Raw genomic sequence first — 21744 nt, 5'->3', positions numbered from 1 at the left:
CGCGGAGCGGATTTCCTACTCCACATTCCCTACTCCATCCCTAATACACACTCACAACTTAATAAAATAATGTTATAATATGTAAGCGATGGTCAAGTAGTGGTAATATTATATAACATTATTTTATTAAGTTGTGATAGTGTCTATTAGGGATAGAATAGGGAATGTGGAGTATGAGATCTACTCCGGTGAAAACGTGGGTTTAAAAGCCAAGCCAATGGAATTTTCAACTGTAATTAATTGAATAGGCTTTTTACCGGGCCGGGTCGGGCCGGGCTATGAAGCGGGGGTAGATATGGAATTTCAGTATGCGTCACCATTGGTAGACTAAAGTCTAGACCTCACCAAACCAAAGCTCTGTTTCGTACTGTCACTGAAGCGAAGACTCTCAACCGCGGTGAGCAATCTCCTCCGCATTTTATCCTCAGCCTCTCACTTTTTACGATTCTCCTTGTTCTGATTCGCTGATCGTCGCCTCATCACCGATATTTTCATCAGGAAATGGCGCGATATTTAGGGTTACTGCTATTAGCGATTTTGGTGCTCGCCGCGAGCTGTGAATCGGCCGTCTTCAGCCCGGTTTCGGAATCTCATCGATCTGCGGCATTGGAGCTCTTTTCTCCTGCTGATGGATCTTATGGAAGGTCGGTCCTAAACCCTCTCTAAACCCACGCCCTTAGCGATGTATTTGACTCGCAAATTCTAGGTTCTGAGATTTTTTCTCATGCTCATTGATGAATTGGAAGATCTGTTATTATAATAGAAGATTAGTTTAGCAATCAGTCTTGTCTAGTAAGTTTGAGCTTCCAATTTCGAGTTTTTAGCTAATTAGCAGAATTCGTGATTTGCCTTGATCGCCTTTCTTAAGACAGTTTCCTTCTCGATTGGGTCTCTATTCACACTTTGCAAGTTTTGTTTATTGTTTGCGGTGGGGGGCTCTTCTGACTCTTATATGCAAGCTGCATATCCATTTCAACTGCCCGCTGTCCTCCATAGTGTCTTCCTTTCTTTCTTGTGTGTTCTTTCCCATCTTTTTATAAAAAATAATAGGAGTACTTGGATTACTTTGTGTTTGAATTGGGATTTGCATAAACGTTGGCTCAGTGTTTCGCTCCAAAGGACTGATTTTGTGCAATATTCTATTGCTTGTCTCCTCTGTATATTCCCTGATGCTGATCATTACTCTGCCTTGCTTGCTAAAACTATACCACTTAACATATGCGGTTTAACATTGTTGGCCATCTCACTCTGTTGCACTATTTCCAGTTTGGAGGAGACATATGAGGCTTTAAAGACGTTTAAGGTTCTTGGGATTGAAAAGAAGCATGATATAACAACTTCATCCTGTGCTTCTGTGGCGCACACCTTAAAGTCTACTTCTTCAGCCTCAAAGGATTATTTCCATGCACTAAGAGTTAACAGCATACTGAAGTGTGACCTCAATAGTGAGGCTTTTCGGGTATTAAAGATCTTTCTTCCATCAGCTACAATTGTTTGATGTGAAGATTATTGTTCTCACCCTTATGTTCTTGGTCCACAGGGAACTGAGTCTAAACTTAAGGGCTCTCTAAATGGTGCCAATTCGCTTATTGATTTTTACTATTCTATTGGAGGATTAGTGCTTTTGAAGGTAAAAGAGTTCATCTTTCTGTTAAGATTTCTTTCATTTGATTCATACTTGGCTACAAAAGTATACCCATGTTGAGAATAAAACTATATATGATTTAATATAAACTCCTTATACCGCTCATTTGCTGCCATGTGTAAATTTTTGTACGATTTCCGCTGTCCACACTTCCACTAGGTTCTGGACAAGCAATTAGCTTTTCATTTCTTATTCTCCTTTTCTGTTGCATTGAATCTTTTCACATGTTCTATTCATTTGGTATCAGGAACATACGCCTGAAGTGGATGTTCATCTCGGAGATGCTGATAGAATTTTTCGCTCGATAAAGGTAGAATCGGGACAAGATGTATTGATCTGCAAGCGTCCTAAGAGATAGCACTTGACATGCTCCCCATTTACTTGGAATTCCTTAAATGCCTAAATTTATGTCCTTTCCTATCAGGCTCTTGGTCAGAGTGATGGAAGGTGGCGTCTTAATTCCAACAATCCAGAGTCTAGTAACAATGCTGCTGGTATTTAACTCGTCCTCTTGATATAAAGTACATATGCTAGCTAAACACAAACCCTTTTGATTCAACCGATAGATGATGTTTATGTACTGGAGTATATTTCTGTAGCCATTTTAGTAGTAGTAGTAGTAGTAGTGTAGTACTCTATCAGCATTGTTTATCTACGCAGCTTTTATTTCACAGGGATAGCACTTGAAGCCCTGGCTGGAGTTATTTCTTTAGCAACTCCTCAGATTGACAATTCCCTGGTTAGTGTTGATTTTTTGAGTTTCTCACTTACCAATTCTGTGAAGTTATACCGTTACTATCAAGGCTGTAAATAACATGTCATAGCCTTTGAGTACCTTGACAGTAAATTAGAGTTAGACGATTGATGCCTGTTTAGATATACCAAATGCATTAAGAACGTGATTGTGGAATTTATGCCACACGGAAGTAGTTATTCAATTTCCATGTCTAATAAGCTGATATTCTGATCTAAGTCTGCTTGCAATGCCAGATTACAACGCTGAAAAATGACGTCCTGAAGCTCTTTGACGGCATTGAAAGATACGGTAGGGGCCTCTCTGTTTTCCTACCCTTTTTAATATATTTGTTTTTCTTTTATCCATGCTCAATAGCTTATACTAAGCACCATTGTTATTGGTACAAGGTCACTATAAAGTTAGTCTATTTAAAAGGATTAGGAGTTAGGACATTCTTCTATTGTTTCTAAATGGTGCTCATATATATGATAAGTATTAAGGATGCAGTGTAGACGAATTATAGTAGATACCTTTTAATTGGTTAACAAATTCTAACCTTTGTCTGATTAAATGTCACTTATTCTGTTTCTCACCTGATTAGGTCATATGGGTATACCACTTATGGTTTATATATAGGAAGATGTGCTAGAGAAATAGTTCCCATTTACCCACCATAAAAGAAGCGGAACATGATAACCTAGTGGATGTAACTGAAAGTGTTAACCATGGTGAAGAAGGTCTCTTAACGTGTTATCCACTCCATGGTTATATATGCTTGCCTTGAAGCCTCTGTCTTCCATCTTCTGGGAAGTTTTTTTCCTTCCCATACCAACTTCTCTTGATATTAGAGTATACTGTCCTAAAAAGGTCTGATCTATGTAGATGTCCTGATGCTTGCAGCTGGGGTGATGAAAACTGAACTCGTATTCTGATACTGCCACAGGGTCCTACTTAGGCAACTTTTCTCTTTATGCTAAACCTTCTGTTATCTATACTGAATCCAGTGATACTAGCAAAGAGTTTTAAGTCAAACATTACAGTGTGCTATTCTTTACTCATTTTTCTGCTTGATGTACTTCTCTCAGATGATGGAACTTATTACTTTGATGAGAAACATGTCGGTGCACTGGGACATCAGAGTCCTCTTTCAGCCTCTGCTTCAGTAGTCCGTGGAATCACAGCTGTTGCAGCAGTCACATCTGAAAATTTGAATGTATGTTTGATTATCTCCACTTTCCAGATACTTGGAATTCCTTGTGTAACTTGGTTTTCTTGTAAATTATATCTTCTTTTACACATAAACTTAGATTTCAACTTGCAGCTTCCTGGAGATAAAATTTTGGGCTTGGCAAAATTCTTCCTCGGTGTTGGAATTCCGGGAAGTGCCCAAGATTTGTATCACCAAATTGATGCTTTGAGTTGCTTGGAAAACATTAGGCAAGTGTTTTTGAAATTAACCTTCTTTAGGCTTTCGTTCATACAATAAAGCATGTCCTGATTAGAAATATATAACTCAGATATTTTTTGTAGTTTCTCTTGTTATACTTTGTACTTAACTCCTAGTAACTCTAATATATCTTCTCATTTTTGCTCCAGGGAATCCACTCCTCTGATTTTATCTCTGCCAGCTACTGTCATTTCAGTCACCAAGAAAGATCAACTTAAGGTCTACAATCCAATAGTTTTGTACTCTAAATAAATTTTTTATTGCATAGCAGTCAGTTGCTTTCTTTCAGTTTTCTCTTTACTATGCACTTGTGTAAACTGGAATCTGGAATCAAGCTTTAACTTCAGATGTTATGTTAGTGTGTCGGTGTGCATGAAGTTTTTGCCCATGTTATATCTGTATAACAGAATCATTGTGTAGATAATTGATGAAGTTGATTGTGTTATTTGAGATTTTCCTGGTGTTCTTTCCAATGTTGCAAATGTGGAGGCCTGTACTTATTCTCAATGTTTTCTTAGGTTCGGGTCAGCACTGTATTGGGTTCTCCAGCTCCTACTCTGTCAGTCAGGCTCATTCAGATTTTTGTCTCTGGTTCAAAAGATGCTTCTGTCATTGACCAGGTAATTCTATTTAGCAGAGGACTTATATGAAGCTGGAAATTTCTTAATAATTAACTTACAAAAGAGTCACTTTCATAAATTCATGTTTCAGACACCTTTAACTAAGGGCTTTTTTATTTCAATGACGCAGAAGCTAAAATTCGATGCAGTCAGTGGAATGCATGTCTTGGAAACGTTGCCAAAAAATATTGATGTTGGAAGCTATGTTTTTTCTTTTGAGGTGTAAAGTTCATCTCCTTTACTGTATCATCTCTCATTCTTTCAATTAGTGAATACAATCTTCCTCTTCTCTCCATATTTTACCTTTTCTAGCTGCATTTGTCATTTGTAGATTGTATTTGACAACCCAGAACATAAGAAAGCCTATGTGACTGGTGGGCGAACTAGAGTGCTTGTTCATATAACCGGGGTTATCAAGATTGGCAATGCAGAGATTGTTATACTTGACAGTGACCATGGAAGTATAGAGACTCAGAAAAAGTAAACCCTTAGCTTCTCTTGTTATGACTGTTATATTGTGATAGTCTTCTTTTTTGCTTTGTGTTTACTATGCTGGTATCTATTATTTTCTATGCTTTTGAACTTTTTTATGTTTATGTCCCTGAACTCTTTCTGCACCCATTATGCACTTTGTGGACTCTCATATGTTGGCTGCATTTTCATATCTCAAGTTATGCAAAGCTTACTTGAGTTGTGAACTCCCGACCTCTCTTTGATGCTTTCTCGTTGGTTCCTGTTCCCCATCAGCATTTTTAGCGTGATTCGGGATGTAGCTGACTGGGGTTTGTTTATCTTATTGTATCTCTGGTCATCACCTTACTGCAGTACTATTTTATTTGCTCTGCTGCTCTTATACTCTGTCATGTAATTCAGGCTAACATTACCAGGCAGCAATGATGTTACTTTATCAGCTAATCATCTCCAGAAGTTGAGGCTATCCTTTGACCTAACCACTCCTTCTGGAAATGCTTTCAAGCCCCACCAGGTTGCCATTCTAGTCTTTATAAATTGGACTGAATTATTTCTTATTTGAAGTTTGTCTAAGTCCATGTTCTGTTCAGGCGTTCCTCAAGTTGCGACATGAAAGTGGAGTTGATCACATCTTCTTGGTGGGAAATTCAGGGAAGAAGTTTGAGATAATACTAGTTAAGTTCTTTATTACCACTTGCATGCAAATGAACTGAGTTAAATTCTGCTATTTACTCAATACAATAGGTCACAGTTTTTATGTTTTAGAATATAACTGCTCCCACTATATGTGCTTCCAGTTTGAGATTACTGTATGTTTACGCAATACGATAGGTCATTGATGTAATATATCCTGCACTTAGACCTATATCATTTTCTGTTATTGTGTCTTAACTTTATTGATCTTGTAGGATTTCCTGGGGCTAGTTGAAAAGTTTTTCTACCTATCTGGTAGATACGATATCCAACTTACAGTTGGAGACTCTGGCATGGTAAATTTCTCCGGCTGAAAAAGCATTTCATTTGATATTTTGTGTTTTAGCTCCCAATTAACTTTTAGGATCGATTGCTTACACTATCATAAAATACCTTGGTTTGGTCTATTTCAGGAGAATTCTTTCTTGCAACATCTGGGCTATGTAGAATTAGATCTCCCTGATGCACCTGAAAAGGCCGCCCATCCTCCTCCACAACCTGTTGACCCATACTCCAGATATGGGCCTAAGCCAGAGATTGCTCACATATTCAGGGCTCCAGAAAAGCGTCCCTCTAAGGAGCTTTCTCTTGTTTTCTTGGGCCTTGTACTCGTACCATTTTTCGGTTTCTTGGCTGGGGTACTTGTTACTTAAATTTTTCCTCTTATGACTTGCACAAGTGGATGGATGATATTTTTTCAATGTACCCATCTCCTTTTTATATCGCCACTGCTAAAACTATCTACTTTTTCTTGTGGTCGTGCAGCTCGTTCAGCTTCGTGCCAACCTCAAGAATTTCCCCAAAGCAACTGTCCCTTCAACTTTTGCCCTTCTCTTCCACCTGGGAATTGCAGCAGTTCTGGCACTCTATGCATTGTTTTGGTTAAAGGTCTGTCTCTTAAATTTCCTCTGATTGTAGTTTATGTATTACTATATTAAAAATGATTATCATTTGAAATGATTCTTCTTGTGCTGATGGTTTTGCATTTTTAAAGTGCATTCAATGGGGTCTTCTTTTATACAGAGCTCAAGATCTTGTTGTATTTCTGGTGTTGTAATTTTTGCAGGATCAATCTCAAATCTGTCTTACTCATTTTCCATGCACTTGCATATTGCTGCTGATGTTTTTATGTTCAATATTCTGATTACTGAACATGCAATATCACTGATCTTTTATGTGGAAATTTATGCACGAAGAAAAATTTATGAATCTTGAAAATTCCATGTTCTACCTGCTCATAAATCATCTATTCTTGTTCCATTTTGTGCTATTAAATTACGAATGTGAGAAAGAGTAACTCATAATATTTCTCTTATTTCCTCTTGCAGTTGGACCTATTTACCACACTGAAGGCACTCGGCTTATTGGGAATGTTCTTGATGTTTGTTGGGCACAAGACACTATCTCATCTTGCATCCACTTCGTCCAAGTTAAAATCTACGTGAAAGGGCCAATTCTTATTCTAAGAGTTTCTGGTACAGGAAGCTGATTACTCAGTTTGCGTTGTGATCTGGTTCTATTATGTTCGAGTCTGATCACTATATCACGTACCTGTATTCCCTAATACAATTTTGATACTTGCATGGGATTAGCTAGTTGCATCACCTGTTGAGAGAGTGTCATAGGCATAAATGAAGATGTAGGTGTGGCGAGTGGGGTTTTCTTGGCTGGTAATTGAGTGGTTAATCTGACTATCATATATTGCTTACTAATGTATTAAAAGCATATTTTTAGATTTTACATGAATTGAAGTTTGGCAGAGATTAGAATCACCATTAGTTGTATAAATTAATGTGCACTTCTATGCCCCAACTCTGAAGTTATGTTTTGTTGCACTCAGTTCGAAAGCTTGCCTTTTTTGCATTGGTTTCATATATAATGTTGAAAATTAATAAATAAAATAATACTATATCAAATACTAGTATGTCATTATATGTACCTTATTGTTAATGTGTTAAACAAATGCAGAAGACTTATGTTACTGGAGAAATTTTTTTAACGTGAAGGCCAATCCAAAGAACAAATTCCGTTGATTCAGGATGTCATCCATAAAATTTGATTAGTTAATTATACTATATGAATATTGTGATTTATAGTCTTAATTTTGATTTGACTTATTTTATGGTCTGGATTTGAAAGAGTTTCAAATGTAGTTAATTTAATTTTTTATTCCCTGAATTTTGAGAAGTTGTTTAATTATATTCGAATTATGAGAAGTTGTTTAACTTCAGCATGCAGTAATTATAATTATCATATTTGCAGTTAATTATTACTTCCTCCGTTCCATAGTAATAGTCTAATAGAGACGTTTTTTTTCGGCACGAAGATTAAGAAAAATTGTGTAAGATCGGTTAAGTAAAGAGAGAATAAAGTGGAAAATGAAAAAGGTAGAGAGATGAAGAGAGAAAAAAAGTAAGAGAGAGTAAAGTAGGTGTGAAAAAATGTGTTGACTTTTACTAAAAAGGGAAATGACTTTATTATTATGGAACGTACCAAAATGGCAAAATGATTCTATTACTATGGAACGGAGGGAGTAATTGTCTTGTAGCAAAGTTTGTTCGATTAAAACATGAACTTCATATTAATCCAATGTTTGTGACGTATTACTTGATTAATTAATACTATAACATGGTAAATGCAATGGACTCCAAATTGGTATAGTGTACTATGGACGTAATTAAATGCAAATTCTAAATACTGTACAAATTTTAAATTATGATCTTGACTATATTAAAAAATATCAACAAATTATAACATAATAGCAACAGAAAATATTGAGTTGAGCAATAGAATTATAGAGAGACACACGTAACAATAAAAGACTACTATCCACGAACCTATTACGTCGACAAAAAACAAACTACCCAAGACAACCCAAAACTTAAACTAACCAACTCAAAATGATCACCCACCACAAAGAAGAAAAGAAGAGAGGCATACACTAAAAGAAGTCGAGATAGCCACAAAACTTGTACAAACTTCAAGATTTACTTGGACACAGTGTCAAAGGTTGATATTGTGTTGTCATTGTATTGACATCAAAATCTTGAAATTTTGACACTGCGTTGAAAAGTTTGGAATTTGTACAATGTACATAGTTTTGATTTTATTTCTGTCGCATATAAATGCAGTAAATTCTATTATGTTAATACGAGTATTGATACAAAATTAAGTCCACTTTTGAGTATAAGGGTTCGTTTGGTACAGAAAAGAATATAAGCCCACTTTAACGACAAAATGGAGAAGTACACTATGTAGATACGAAAAGAAGAAGCAAAATAAAAAAGAAAAGAGTTGGTTAGGAAATATGAGCAAGAAAATCCGGGAATTGGGTCCATCAACAAACAGGAAGCGCCACGGAATGAAGAAGCAGAGCCCGAATCAGAAATTCACATTCTCTTTTGTTGGAAAAGAATGTAGTATAATGTCCAACAGTCCTTTGTATGTAAGTATTAACTAATAATGCTTGTGTTATTAGAAAAGTGATGGGAAAATAAAAAGTAGCTTAAAACATTTGGACTCCTCAGAGCTGCATTAATGCTTGTTCTGAAAGGTCCTATTGTTGGGCGTTTAAATCTGGTTTATTCTAGTAAGTAGTATTGTTTTATTTGTTGGAAAAGAATGTAGTATTATGTTTGGTCATAGTAGCCAGACATTGACAGTGGACACTTATTGCTTTTATTTTTTGTTGAAGTCCTTGCTCCTTGCTATGTATGTGCATCAGCATTGAGCAGCCAAATAGGATGAATCCTATCAAGACCCTTACGTGTTGTAAAAAGGATGGAAGAAAACAGCAAAAGTGAGCTTGTAGTTTTTGACACCAGCATTGGTCATCAGGAGCTGGTATGTATTCCTCGATCTGTGTGTATAACTGCTTCACCAATCGCTGATATGAGGACCTTGACCATGCTGTATAGAGTTGAATTCAGTTCCACCTCCCGAATGCGACTTTACATGTAAATCACTAATAATTGCACTCTCTAACAATTCCTTAATAGAATGATCTGTTAGCTGCACTTGGTGGCGCACGTTTCCCATTTCATGTGAAGATGATACTCGTTTTTCCTTAGAATTGTCTTGCCGCCAAAGTTTGTTCCCTTAGCAGTTCACCGCAATTTTCATAGCAGGACACCGCAAGGTTGAAGCCTATGGAAGATTGCTTCTTCTGAATCACTGCCACATTTTTTTATTGGAAAACATGAGCTTTCTTGATTTCTAATTATAGGCTGACTTTGGTGTATCATGATTTCTGTTTGTTATCAATTGAAATACTTCTTTCAGTTGTAGGTATGAAATATAGCTTGTATTATAAGACTATTAATACATCTATCCAATAAAAATATTTTATCATTGCCTCAATTTTCGTACGGATGTAAACACAGTTTTTACAAATAATTATATAAATCATCATGCTCTAATTGCTTCCACTGTCGCAACTTAAAATCTAGAAAAATGAACTTTTTCTGCAAAATGATGTGTCAACTAACAAATGAGAGAAGAAATAAAGAAATGAATTGTTTGAAAATCCTTGGATATTTTTCAAGACTCTAATTTAGTAGGCACACCATCTTGTATCCTCGTACACCATAAAATCAAACAACACATCAATGTCAGGTTTCATCTCAGCCATTAGAACATCCAACTTCTCATATATCTCATCAAGCCGCGGATGAGCTTTATCCCCCACTACAAACATATGCACCTCGGCTTGGATCTCGATCCAGCTACACCCCGGCTCCTTCTTCAGCCCACTACGTCTCATGATCCTCCTCATCTTCGCAACCTCGCCCCACATCCCTGCATCAGCATAGATATTCGATAGAAGAACATAAGCAGATGAGTCCTGAGGATCAATCTCCAGAAGGGCGCTCGCTGCTATCTCTGCCACCTCGACATTCCCTTGCATCTTACAGTTACTAAGAAGAGCCCTCCAAATCACATCATCCGCCTCCAGAGGCATATCTTCGACAAGCTTTAACGCATCAATGATCCGGCCAGACCTTCCGAGCGCATCAACCATAGACGAGTAATGTTCCAACTGCGGATCCAGTCCATACTCGTTTTTCATAGCGTGGAAGTAGTGAAGCGCTTCGTCTACAAGACCAATATGCCCACAAGCACGAAGAACTGCCACGAATGTTGCATGGTTTGGCATCACTCTCTCGAGCAGCATTTCTTCAAACACCTGCAGAGCCTCGTGCCCATATCCGTGGTGAGCATAGGCACAAACCATCGCGTTCCAAGTCACAAAATCGCGGCTGGGTGCTTTCCGGAACATCAAAACAGAGTCACCCATGTTCCCACATTTCGAATACATATCAACTAATGTACTAACAATGTACACATCCGACTGCAGCTCCTGCTTGATCACTTGAGCATGGATCTGCTTCCCAAGCCCGACATTCGCCACATTTGAACAAGTGTCAAGGACCGTAGCATAAGTGAAGTTATCAGGCTTAATTCCCATCTCCAACATCCTAGAGAAGTACTTCTGTGCCCCTTCGCTCTGCTCACTCAAAGAATACCCAGAAATAATAGAATTCCACGAAACAAGCGTTTGTTCCGCCATCCTGTCATGGAGCTTCTCAGCCTCCTCCACCACCCCACACTTGCAATACATATCAACAATCACACTGCTCACAAACGAGTCCAACCCCAAGCCGCACTTAATGACTCTACCATGGATCTCCCTCCCCTGCTGCAGAGCCCGCCCACCTGCACAAGCTTTCAGAACACTTCCATATGTAAATTCATCCGGTTCCATTCTTGAACGAAGCATACCAACGAATAGTGGCAACGTGTCCCCATTGTTGTTCTGCTCACAAGCAGCAATGACTGCGTTCCACGATACAGCATCTCTACTCTCCATTTCATCAAACACAGAACAAGCTTCGCGTAATGCTCCACATTTACCATACATATCTAAAATGGCATTGGCCACACAGATATCATAACGGAAGGGAGTCTTAAGTACTAAACCATGTATTTGATTTCCTAACAAAAGCCCTTTCCCTACTGCACAAGCACTAAACGCAGCAGATAGGCTTATTTCATCAAAACCAAGATTAGACCTCAATAGCAGCAGAAACAGCTGCATACCTTCCAATCCACAATCGCCTCTAGCATATCCAACAATCAAAGCATTGTATGATTGCAAGTTATGGTTTGGAAACGAGTCGAAAACCTTCGTAGCATTAAGCAAGTTGCCACATTTAGCATACATGTCCAACATTGCAGTACCAACTATGGTATCAGCTCCAAAATTGCTCTTCAGCGCGTGGCCATGCAACTGAGAACCCAACCTTGAATCCGATAAACCAGCACAAGACCTGAAAACACTAGCATAAACAGATTGGCTAACCCCAACTCCCTCTCTCTGCATTTCTTTAAACAGCTCCACCCCATCCACGAGCTCACCATTTTGAACGCTGCCACCAATGATCGCGCTCCATGACACCCAATTTTTTACCGGCATCCTGCCAAAAAACCGCATTGATTCATCCAACTTCTTGCATTTTGCATACATGTCCAACATAGCACTTCCAGTCACCACGTCACATTCAAATCCCGACTTCACCACAACTCCATGCACTTGTAGCCCCAATAGATAGTCTTCCAAACTCGCGCATGACTTCAAAACAACAGCAAACGTGGTCTCATCGTATCCCACAGCATCTCTCCCCATCATCACGAACACCTCAACCGACTTCAAACAATTCCCATTTTGCAAATATCCTGACACCAAAGAATTCCATGAGATCACATCTCGCTCAGGAATCAAGTCGAAGAGCGAATGCGCCAACCCCATCTGCCCATTGATCGAATACCCGAAGATCATAGCGTTCCAAGAGACGCGGTCCCGTTCAGGCATTCTGTCGAACACTTTACCCGCACACTCCATGCGGGAGCATTTTATGTACATTTGGATCAAACAATTGGAAACAAAAACTGTGGGTTTGAAGCCAGATAAGATCATCCGTGCGTGGGCTTGCATCCCGGGTTCGCGCGCTCTCGCCTTGGAGCATTCTTGAAATATATAGGAAAATGTCTTTCGGTAAAATGCGGCCATCGAATTTTGAGTTCATGCTTGGCGGAATTTTTTGCTGTTGGAAGAAAGTGACAAATTAACACTCATCTTTCAACATTCAATCCTTCTTTCATTGGATTCAAATTATGGAATTCCATTTAATACAAAAAAATCCCCCTTTTGTTTTTCTTGTTAAAAAATGTTTTTTAGCCCATGTTTAATTGGTTTTGGGCTCTTAATTATTGGGCCATTTATAAATTGATTTGGTTCATATTTTAGTACAATTAATAATCAGATTATATTAAGATTTTTTATTTCATTTTTTTGCAGAAATGTATCTAATTCAATTATCATAACATGTTTTCCTTGCTTGGAAATCAATTCTTTGGTTAATTATACTGGTATTATTTTAACGATTATTCTTAATCTGGAATAGTTATTTTTTTTAAAAGCAATAGTTTAAGTTGTTGGGAACATTGCCTTTTATTTTCTTTAGGGTAAAAAATTCTAAAAAGGTTTTTTGTGCAAATACTCAAATAGCAAGGATTTTTACTTTTCACTTAACAATTTATTGTTTTTAAGAAATGCTAAATATAACTACCAAGGAGTAACTTATAAAGTTATAATGCTCTTTTTATAATTTAAAATAATATATATCATAAATGCAACAAGTGGATGTAATGTTTCAACTCTTTCAAGTAGAATAAATATATGCTTGCAAAAGAGTTGTTTATAATTATATTTATGTGTGGCAAAAGAATTCGGTCACAATAATTTGCATATAAAAAAAAGCTGCACTATATTTAATAGGCATGCGTGTGCAAATTATTTGAACAATAACAAAGATGATGAGAACGTGAACTCCAAGTTGGAGAGACTGCTTCTTATTTAATTTGTCGATTCTCACATACATTAATTATTGTAAAGATGGTCATTAATTAATTCGAATACCTTAGATCGCTCGAATCTTTATAAATTGACATTGGTATAAAATTATAAAATATTTGAGAGATGATTGAGTCTGATGATCAGCTGCAAGTAATGATATTTATCAATTATCATCACTAGATTTCTTTAATTCATAATATTTGTCTATAGTTAGGGGTGTCCCATATGACCTAATTAGAATTAACGGAATGAATAAAAAATATGTACTGTTTATTTTGGCCATATTTAGATAAACGTTAAAAGAGAACATATATACTGCATACAAAATCTTGTTATTTAAAAGTTGCACGTTATTTAAAGTGTGTGAGGAGTGGGGGCATGCATGTTCGTGCATGGGTTTTTGTCACGTCAATTTTATTAATTATTTTCGTATTTATATATGTTGAACAAAAATATTTTTGATGAGTGTTGTGAGCAAGTTACTCTAAATGCAAGTGATCTGTCAAATAATAAAAGTTAAAGTACTTTTACTTTATATTTGAACCAAAATTGACGCAAGCGATCTATATGATTTAGTGACATGCATATCTATATTCAAATACAAACCTACTTATTTTAGGATTTATTTGCATATTATGTTTAGTAGCTAAATTTTTCTCTTGGTTTACAAGATACACCTAAGCCCTAAGTATTTTTAAAAAGAAGAAGATAAAAAGCTTCCTCTTTACTACTATCTCACTATTTTCCCATGTGCAATAATAGAATCTAATTAATAACCAACATGGATTCAGAAAAGAAGCACCTCAGCATGAGCTGTACATGCACATATGTATACTCGATAATACAACGAATAATACAAATATATATATATATACTCTAGGATTTGATTCTATGTAAATTTATTTTTCGTAATAGATTCAACAATTACGTAAGAGAACTAACGAACTAACATCAAATATTTTAATCCTTTCCTGTATTTTTTTTTATATTAGACCGAGGTCTGCACTGATTTGTAGTCATCTCGAGTGCTAGGACAGTTGGCCTAAGGATTTAAGCTTGGTTCATACCTTAAGGTAGGAATTGATCCGCTGACTATTTGGTTAAGGATGGACGCACCTCATGCCACCCTATCACACATCTTGGGTTAATCCTCTCCTATATATAGGGTATTATGGTCCTTAGTGTAAAACATACAAATCACAGCCCTTGGATCCTTGAATGAGATGGTTGTGATAATAATATCCGAGTTACATTATTAGCTGAAGTACATTATAAGCCGATGTACATTATTAGACTGAAACACTACATTGTTATACTACCAAACATCTACATTATTAGACTAAATGCTACATTATCATCCGAACTACATTATTAGATAACACGTGACATTAATCTAACCTAACTCACAAGATCCAATGGACTAACAAGTGTTTTGTGTTTTACATATACTTAGCATTAGAATATGAATACATCCCACTAGGGTTCATACTTAATTAGAGTCACAATGTACATCCAATCTCGTGCTGCCACGTGGCACGAAACATGCAATATTGTAAGCACTAAAGTGCAATATACATTTGTGAAGCTTGATGGATTTCCGCAGATTGCATTTTAGTTATATGCAGATTACATTTTATATTGTTGAATTTTGCATTTAATATAAATTGTCTATAAAGCAAAATAAATTTTATATAAATGCAATTCGTCTATATATATAATGCAAATTAAACAGACTATGTCTACAATACAAAACTTAACAATATAAATTGCAATATGCGGAAATCCATCTACAACTTTTATAAATATATATTGCATTTTAGTGTTTACAATATTGCATGTTTTGTGCTACGTGAGAGCACTAGATTGAAAGCACATTATAATTTTAAAATTAGTTATTTTACAAACGTCCCCTTCCCTATATATATATATATATATATACACCATTCAATTTTTTATCCTTGTAATGCCTAATTATGTATATACACTGCACTGGCACGTGGATTAGAGGATGGTGCCCTCACTTCCCCCTTACACCGGGACAAATATTGGAAGATTGGAACGTCATCAGAGAGTGGGAGGGTTGACACCAAGATTGAAGGCTTGAGAAACACACGAAGTAGGTGGGCGCTGCCTCTTGCTCCCTACTCGCTATCTTCTCTCAGGTAGCTTCTTGTTATTTGCCTTCTCTTTGTTAGTTAGTGGTGTGCCTTGCTTTCGATTGCTGTTTTTTCCTTCTAGCTCTGTTGTTTTTGCTCTTGTTATATTGTTAGCTCTGTTGACTTTTTTCTTCCATTTTTTAATCCGTGTACGCCTTTGCTGTTGTACTCTACCTCGCCACTATTGGGTGGTTTGAAATTTTTTATTTATCGAAAAAAAATGTATATACACTGCACACAGAATCAATAAAATCTAAATCTAAACCATTCAATTTTTTTTTATCTAATTAGTACTTAATTATATTCAATTTTTTATCTAATAAATTATTACTACTTAATTATACTGCACACACTGAATCAATAAAATCTACACCATTCAATATTTTATCTAATAAATTAGTACTTTATATGCAAATTTTTTTTATCTAAAAAAGTAGTTCTTAATTATATTCAACTTTAGTTATACATTATATCTGTTTCTGCATGTGTAAATTAATAGTCCACCATATATTTTTCCCACTTTATCAAACTTATAAGTCGGTGTCCCCACATTTTCAACACGAACAACGAGGACCATTTCTATTAAAATCTTGCACTCGAGTAGTCTATAAATAATCATACATGCACGACGAATAAAATTATTGTTAATATATTTCATCCCTTATTTTATTACTATAAAAATAATTTATAATATTCCACGATTGCGATTGCGCTGGCGCTGGGCCTAATCACTTTGGACACACGCTTTAAAAATGTGACGATAAATTTAAATTTAGAAGCAAATTATTGAACACTTGTCATTGCAGGAAGCTTTACACTACATGTCGACGTGTGATATAACCCAGAAATTGCGAAAATCAATTTATTCAATCCAAACTTTGCGTCATAAATAGAAGCTACGCCAAATAATTGGATTTAAATAATAAGATATGATCTAAGTTCAATTGAAGTTAAAATCTATTAAAATGACCTTTTTGTTTATATCTACATGCTTGTTATTTTCACGTGCCCATTGGATGTAATATATGCCACAATTATTTGAATAACAGCTAGCAGCTAATCATTGTATTTTTCTTATACTAATATCTATTATTTCCAACAACTAGACAATCCAGCTTGGTGAGCTTCAGACAGCTACTAAGGTTCAATTATATAGTATTAATTCTAAAGAATATATGATGAAAAAAACGTATAAAAATGATTGTACTATTCAGAGAATATCTAGTTTCTTGATGTAAATAACTTTAATAATAAAAATTGTGTTTAAAAAAAAACATCCACTATTTATAAGCAATCAAAAACCTTAAGGACCTAAAAAGAAATAAGAAGAACTAGAAAATTTAAATAATAAATTATGTTTTGGCTCTCTAAATAATGTCTGATGACCAAAATCCATGATACAATGTAGCATATTGATGACTTTACTACCCCGGTTCAATTTTTTAGCGCATAAAACATTTTCAACGTCGTCTACTGAAATTGCATTAAAATAGGTATGCCCAAATGAAATGAGCCTCATAAAACACAAAAGGCAAACTATAGAAAAAAAGCGACATGAATTTCTTGTTTAATGTCAATAAAAGAATCTTGAATTATTATCACACACTTTTCTTTTTTGCATAAAGACGTATGTTTGTAATACATGATATATGAAAAGTAATGGTCTCATTTGTCAAAAAGTGTGCAGTACCATAAGATTTTATCTCTAAACTTAAGCTTTTCTGAATCTTGTGATACAAGTCTTTTTATATATGATTGTTATCCCTAAAGTAAGATGGGAGCATTAATTATCTTAAAAATGGATAACAAAGATTAGTTATTCTGTTGTAAAGGAAGTGGATTAAGAATATTCAATATATAAACTAAAATTAAAATTAAAAGTGATAGTGAAAGAAGCTTGCTTGTCAACCTAGGACAGTAATGAAGTATTACAAATTTTAATTAATTTATAATTAACTGCTAACTATAAACTTTGCTAATGGGACCGCTACGTAGGGCCCTGTAAATTCTTTTTGCTGACAAATGAACATTTTTATATTCTTCTATATATAGATTATTTTAGTGGCACCCTTTGCTCTAAGAAAAGAAAAGTAGTAACATAACAATTGAGCATAAAGTTCATAACAATAGTATTTTTTAATCATATATAGTAAATCGAAACCGAACCTAAGTTAATTGGTGTAGTCGCCTCCGCCAACTTAATTTTCAAGGATCAAATAATGTGTACAAGGAAAACAAGTGTAAATTGTAATATGCGGAAAATAGATTTGAGATAGGTTAATAGAAAGAATATATGTTTCTTCCTTTAGGTAAATATATTAGACATTTGATTTAGATAAATTATGCAGAAAGGGAAGAGGTTGATGATGACTTTCTATAAAATTGGCGACCATAGATTTGCAATTAAGACATTTGTTGATTAAAGTAGAAGTGGTTGGATATATGCTTGAAATATAATTAAGGAACATCAAATGCTATATTTGGAAGAATTTGGCCTGGCTAATTTTGTTAATTTAAGCTTTCTATTTCTTAATCAGAACAGAATTAATATAATAAAATCAAAATTAGTTGTTGACAATTAAATAGCTAGCCTAGACCGTTTGCTTTTTTCATTCTATGGAATTTTTAAATTCTAGTTTATTGAAGTTGAATCGAGCATACCATAAATAGTATTACAAATTGATTATACGCATTAAATTCATGGTATATATATAATCATTAATTAATTGGTTGAGCAGTGGCCTTTAAATTAATATCATTAATGAAGAGGTCATTAGTTCGATTCTTATCGAAGTGTGGGCCATAGTTTAATTTTGTGTGAATATTAATTTGGTCCTACTATGTTTTTACTAGTTTAATTAGGATATATGATTAAGTGAACTATTTGAATTATAATCTTTGTGCTAGAGTATAAATTTAAAGTTATGTAGATAAACAGAAAGTTTTTAAAAGATAGTAGGAACAGTTGAATGCTTATGTACATACTTCAAGGAAACTTAGTTAATACTAGTAGTATAGTGATTATTTATTTAGTTAAGAAAAAATTACTAAGCTATTTGATCAGATAACACTACAAAAAACTTAGTAGTTTTAAGGACATAAAAATTAAGACGCAAATACTTGCAATTGGTAAATTTTTAAAACAAACAACATTTTCGAATGCAAAAGAAAGTAATCATAAATGAAAGACAAATTAACTTAATCTTTTGCTTTTTTGGGACACTTTCATTTGCGTTTATTAATTTTAATAGAGACACTAACAATAAGTCGTTATCAGTTTATTTAGAAACACAAACTAGCATATTTTATTGCATTGAAAAATGTCTTTAACGATTTTTTTTGTTGTATATACCGTAAGTACTTGTAAGTATTTATGCTAAACACCCATGAGACAATTGATTAATTCGAATAATAACATATATAGTCTTGCTAAACGAAATAAATAATTACCTATATGTCATAATCTTGTGCAAGTCACTTATACAGGAGAAAATCTATAACATTCAAAGTATATAAGTATGTTATTAATTGTTTTAATTTGGTAATAGCATGTATAGATTCCCGAATTTCTACGACTTTTGAACTTTCATCATTTTGGATCATCAACTTTTGTTTGGTCCAATAGAATTCTTGAAGTTCAAATTTTTTATATTTATTGGATCCAATGACAAAAGCGTGTTTGTAATTTGCCGAAACATTTATAACCCAAAAAATAAACTCATCCGAATTCGGAGAAAATTGGAGAACTAATTAATTATAGTACTGCTAGCTATAAGATAATTAAGCTTGAAATTTTTTTGTCAAATAAGATTTATGTATTATAGAAACACGTGTGATGGTCATTACCTAGCTAATTGAGTTACAAGCTTTCATCAAAAGTAGTACTTACAAACTTTTATTATAGACGTATTACTTGGTGAAAATAGAGTATCATTTATTTCTCTTCTCTAGATCGCGTTCGATTTCCTTGATAAAATAATATCAATATATAATCTAGGATTGAGTTGTGAGATTATTTTAGTTATAGGGGATTAGCTATGACTAATTATCCCATGATTATCCATCTAGGATTGAATTGGAGGACTAAATCTCATGAACCAAACACACTACTAATTTAATCATGAGATACAATCTTATAAACCGAACTATATAAAAATACTACTCACGAAATTAAGTTTGCTAACATAATTAATTTGCAAAATATTAGAATAATTATTGTAATTGGGATAATGAGTATAGGTAGCTAGGTATTAAGAAGTATATTAGGTATAGGTGGAAAGAAATAATGATTTCAAGGAGAGAATGACATGTAAAGGGACCCATTCTTTCCCATCTTACGTCCCCATTTAGAGGCCATGACTTATGGAAGTGAATAAACTGAATTGACACTTTGAAAATGAGAACAAAATTATTGGTCTCTCTACGATCCAATAACAAATTATATACATATATAGAGGTGAGTTTATAATAATTATACTTATAGTTATACCACAAATAAATATCATACTTTTTATACGAGTTAGTGCCTTTTTCTATATATACAACAATATTTTTGTATGTATACATAATAAATAACGTTTGTATAGGATTGTCCCTATTATAGTATCGTGGGCGGAGTCAGGATTTTGCAAATGGAAGGGCGAAATTATGTTTTTACTTAATTAGAAACAAATTTGGATGGATGTAAATTATATTTTTACACATAAAATAGAAAAGATTATTATATATAACGGAAAAAGAAAACAAATTTGGCGGGCGATTTCATGAGTTATGCCCGGCCGCCAACACTTCAAGAAATTATATCAGTGTAGAGAATTAGGGGTGGGGAAAAAAAATCAATACCCCATTACATACTTCATGATAGTTTTCACATATATGTGTAAAGAATTAGAGGTGGGGAAAAATTCTAAAATACAGACCTTATTATACCCAAAAAAAATACCAAAAATACTTAATTTTCAGTAAGGTATATTGGTATGAATTTTCATATAGTACAACACACCGAAATTCAATAAATACATTAATTAAGGTATATGCCGAAAATATGGTATATACAACATACATGATATATACTGAATTTATTGTATATGCAGTTAAATATAAATAATATTTTATAGTAGATGTTTTTAGAATTATAAAATCTAAATTATATTCTAAAATCTAAAATGTTCTATTTTCGTTGATGTTGTAAGTCTGATATACAAGAAAAGTGCAATATACTAAATTTTGGTATAACATATCGAAAATGAGATACGGTATCGGTATTGAACTTCGTCATACCAAAAATTAGGTATATTGAAGTACAATATACCAAAAAAACTTCATAAGATAAATTGTATAGTTTTTTCTCATACGGAATTTTCGATAAGGTATACGGTACGTTGGTTTTAGTAAAACTATCATACCTATCCACCTCTAAAGAGAATGTGCAGCCGTCACTCTTTCACGCCCCTAAAGTCCAAGAAATTACTAAAACCCTAACCCTAACAACTCATAATCACGATTTTTTTAGAAGGAACAAGAAAAAATTCACAGATAACAAATCTATGCACATAAAAAATAAACACAAAAATATGTGGATATCACTCGTGGGACTATATATATGGGGACATCGTAGGGTTTCCTTCTGTGAAAATGACTTTCAAGAAAGATGAATATGAAACTCATCGTCGGAGTATGATTTTATTTAAATAATCATGTCATGTATATATTTATGATGATCATCGACACACGTGGCTTGAGCTGATACGAGTAGAATATATTTAAATACAATTTGAAGTAGGACGATTAAAAATTTGAAATATGATCCGGAGGGCAGAGTAGACAAATTAGGAAATTCTATTGATTCCAAAGAACAATTAATTAATTGATACTCCCTCCGTTCCATAGTAATGGAAGCGTTTCTTTTCGATACAGAGATTAAGAAAAATCATGTTAGGTGAGTTAAGTAAATGGACAATAAAGTGGAAAATGAAAAAGGTCGAGAGATGAAGAGAGAAAAAAATAAGAGAGAGTAAATAGGTGTGGAAAAATGTGTTGACTTTTACTAAAAATGAAATGA

General features: G+C 34.4%; 2 protein-coding genes across 2 annotated transcripts; one reads left to right on the top strand and one right to left on the bottom strand.

Moving 5' to 3' along the window:
- The first annotated feature begins 262 nt into the window (after window positions 1-262).
- Window positions 263-7384, top strand: LOC148933613 (dolichyl-diphosphooligosaccharide--protein glycosyltransferase subunit 2-like). The gene is made up of 20 exons (XM_089062705.1): window positions 263-397; window positions 499-644; window positions 1267-1459; window positions 1541-1630; window positions 1893-1955; window positions 2070-2139; window positions 2320-2384; window positions 2636-2690; window positions 3467-3594; window positions 3703-3818; window positions 3978-4047; window positions 4347-4448; window positions 4579-4668; window positions 4780-4928; window positions 5322-5433; window positions 5510-5593; window positions 5828-5908; window positions 6026-6250; window positions 6378-6500; window positions 6941-7384. The coding sequence occupies exons 2-20, from the start codon at window positions 502-504 to the stop codon at window positions 7055-7057; spliced, it is 2076 nt and encodes a 691-aa protein (XP_088918831.1). The 5' UTR covers window positions 263-397; window positions 499-501; the 3' UTR covers window positions 7058-7384.
- Window positions 7385-9939: 2555 nt separating this feature from the next.
- On the bottom strand, window positions 9940-12795 carry LOC125219998 (Pentatricopeptide repeat (PPR) superfamily protein). Its single transcript, XM_048122098.2, has one exon. The coding sequence runs from the start codon at window positions 12679-12681 to the stop codon at window positions 10165-10167; it is 2517 nt and encodes an 838-aa protein (XP_047978055.2). The 5' UTR covers window positions 12682-12795; the 3' UTR covers window positions 9940-10164.
- Between the last annotated feature and the right edge of the window lie 8949 nt (window positions 12796-21744).

Source organism: Salvia hispanica, chromosome 1 (assembly GCF_029641045.1).
Source record: "Salvia hispanica isolate PSC_SH4W2 chromosome 1, Shi_PSC_v1, whole genome shotgun sequence".
Taxonomy (NCBI): Eukaryota; Viridiplantae; Streptophyta; class Magnoliopsida; order Lamiales; family Lamiaceae; genus Salvia; species Salvia hispanica.
This window is presented reverse-complemented; position numbering and strand designations above follow the sequence as displayed.

Bases quoted from the DNA above. Each gene is read 5' to 3' on its own strand.
- LOC148933613 (XM_089062705.1), top strand. From the start codon at position 502: ATGGCGCGATATTTAGGGTTACTGCTATTAGCGATTTTGGTGCTCGCC. The intron at 645-1,266 runs GTCGGTCCTAAA...CACTATTTCCAG, and splicing joins GCTGATGGATCTTATGGAAG to TTTGGAGGAGACATATGAGG. The intron at 3,595-3,702 runs GTATGTTTGATT...TTCAACTTGCAG, and splicing joins TCACATCTGAAAATTTGAAT to CTTCCTGGAGATAAAATTTT.
- LOC125219998 (XM_048122098.2), bottom strand. From the start codon at position 12,681: ATGGCCGCATTTTACCGAAAGACATTTTCCTATATATTTCAAGAATGC.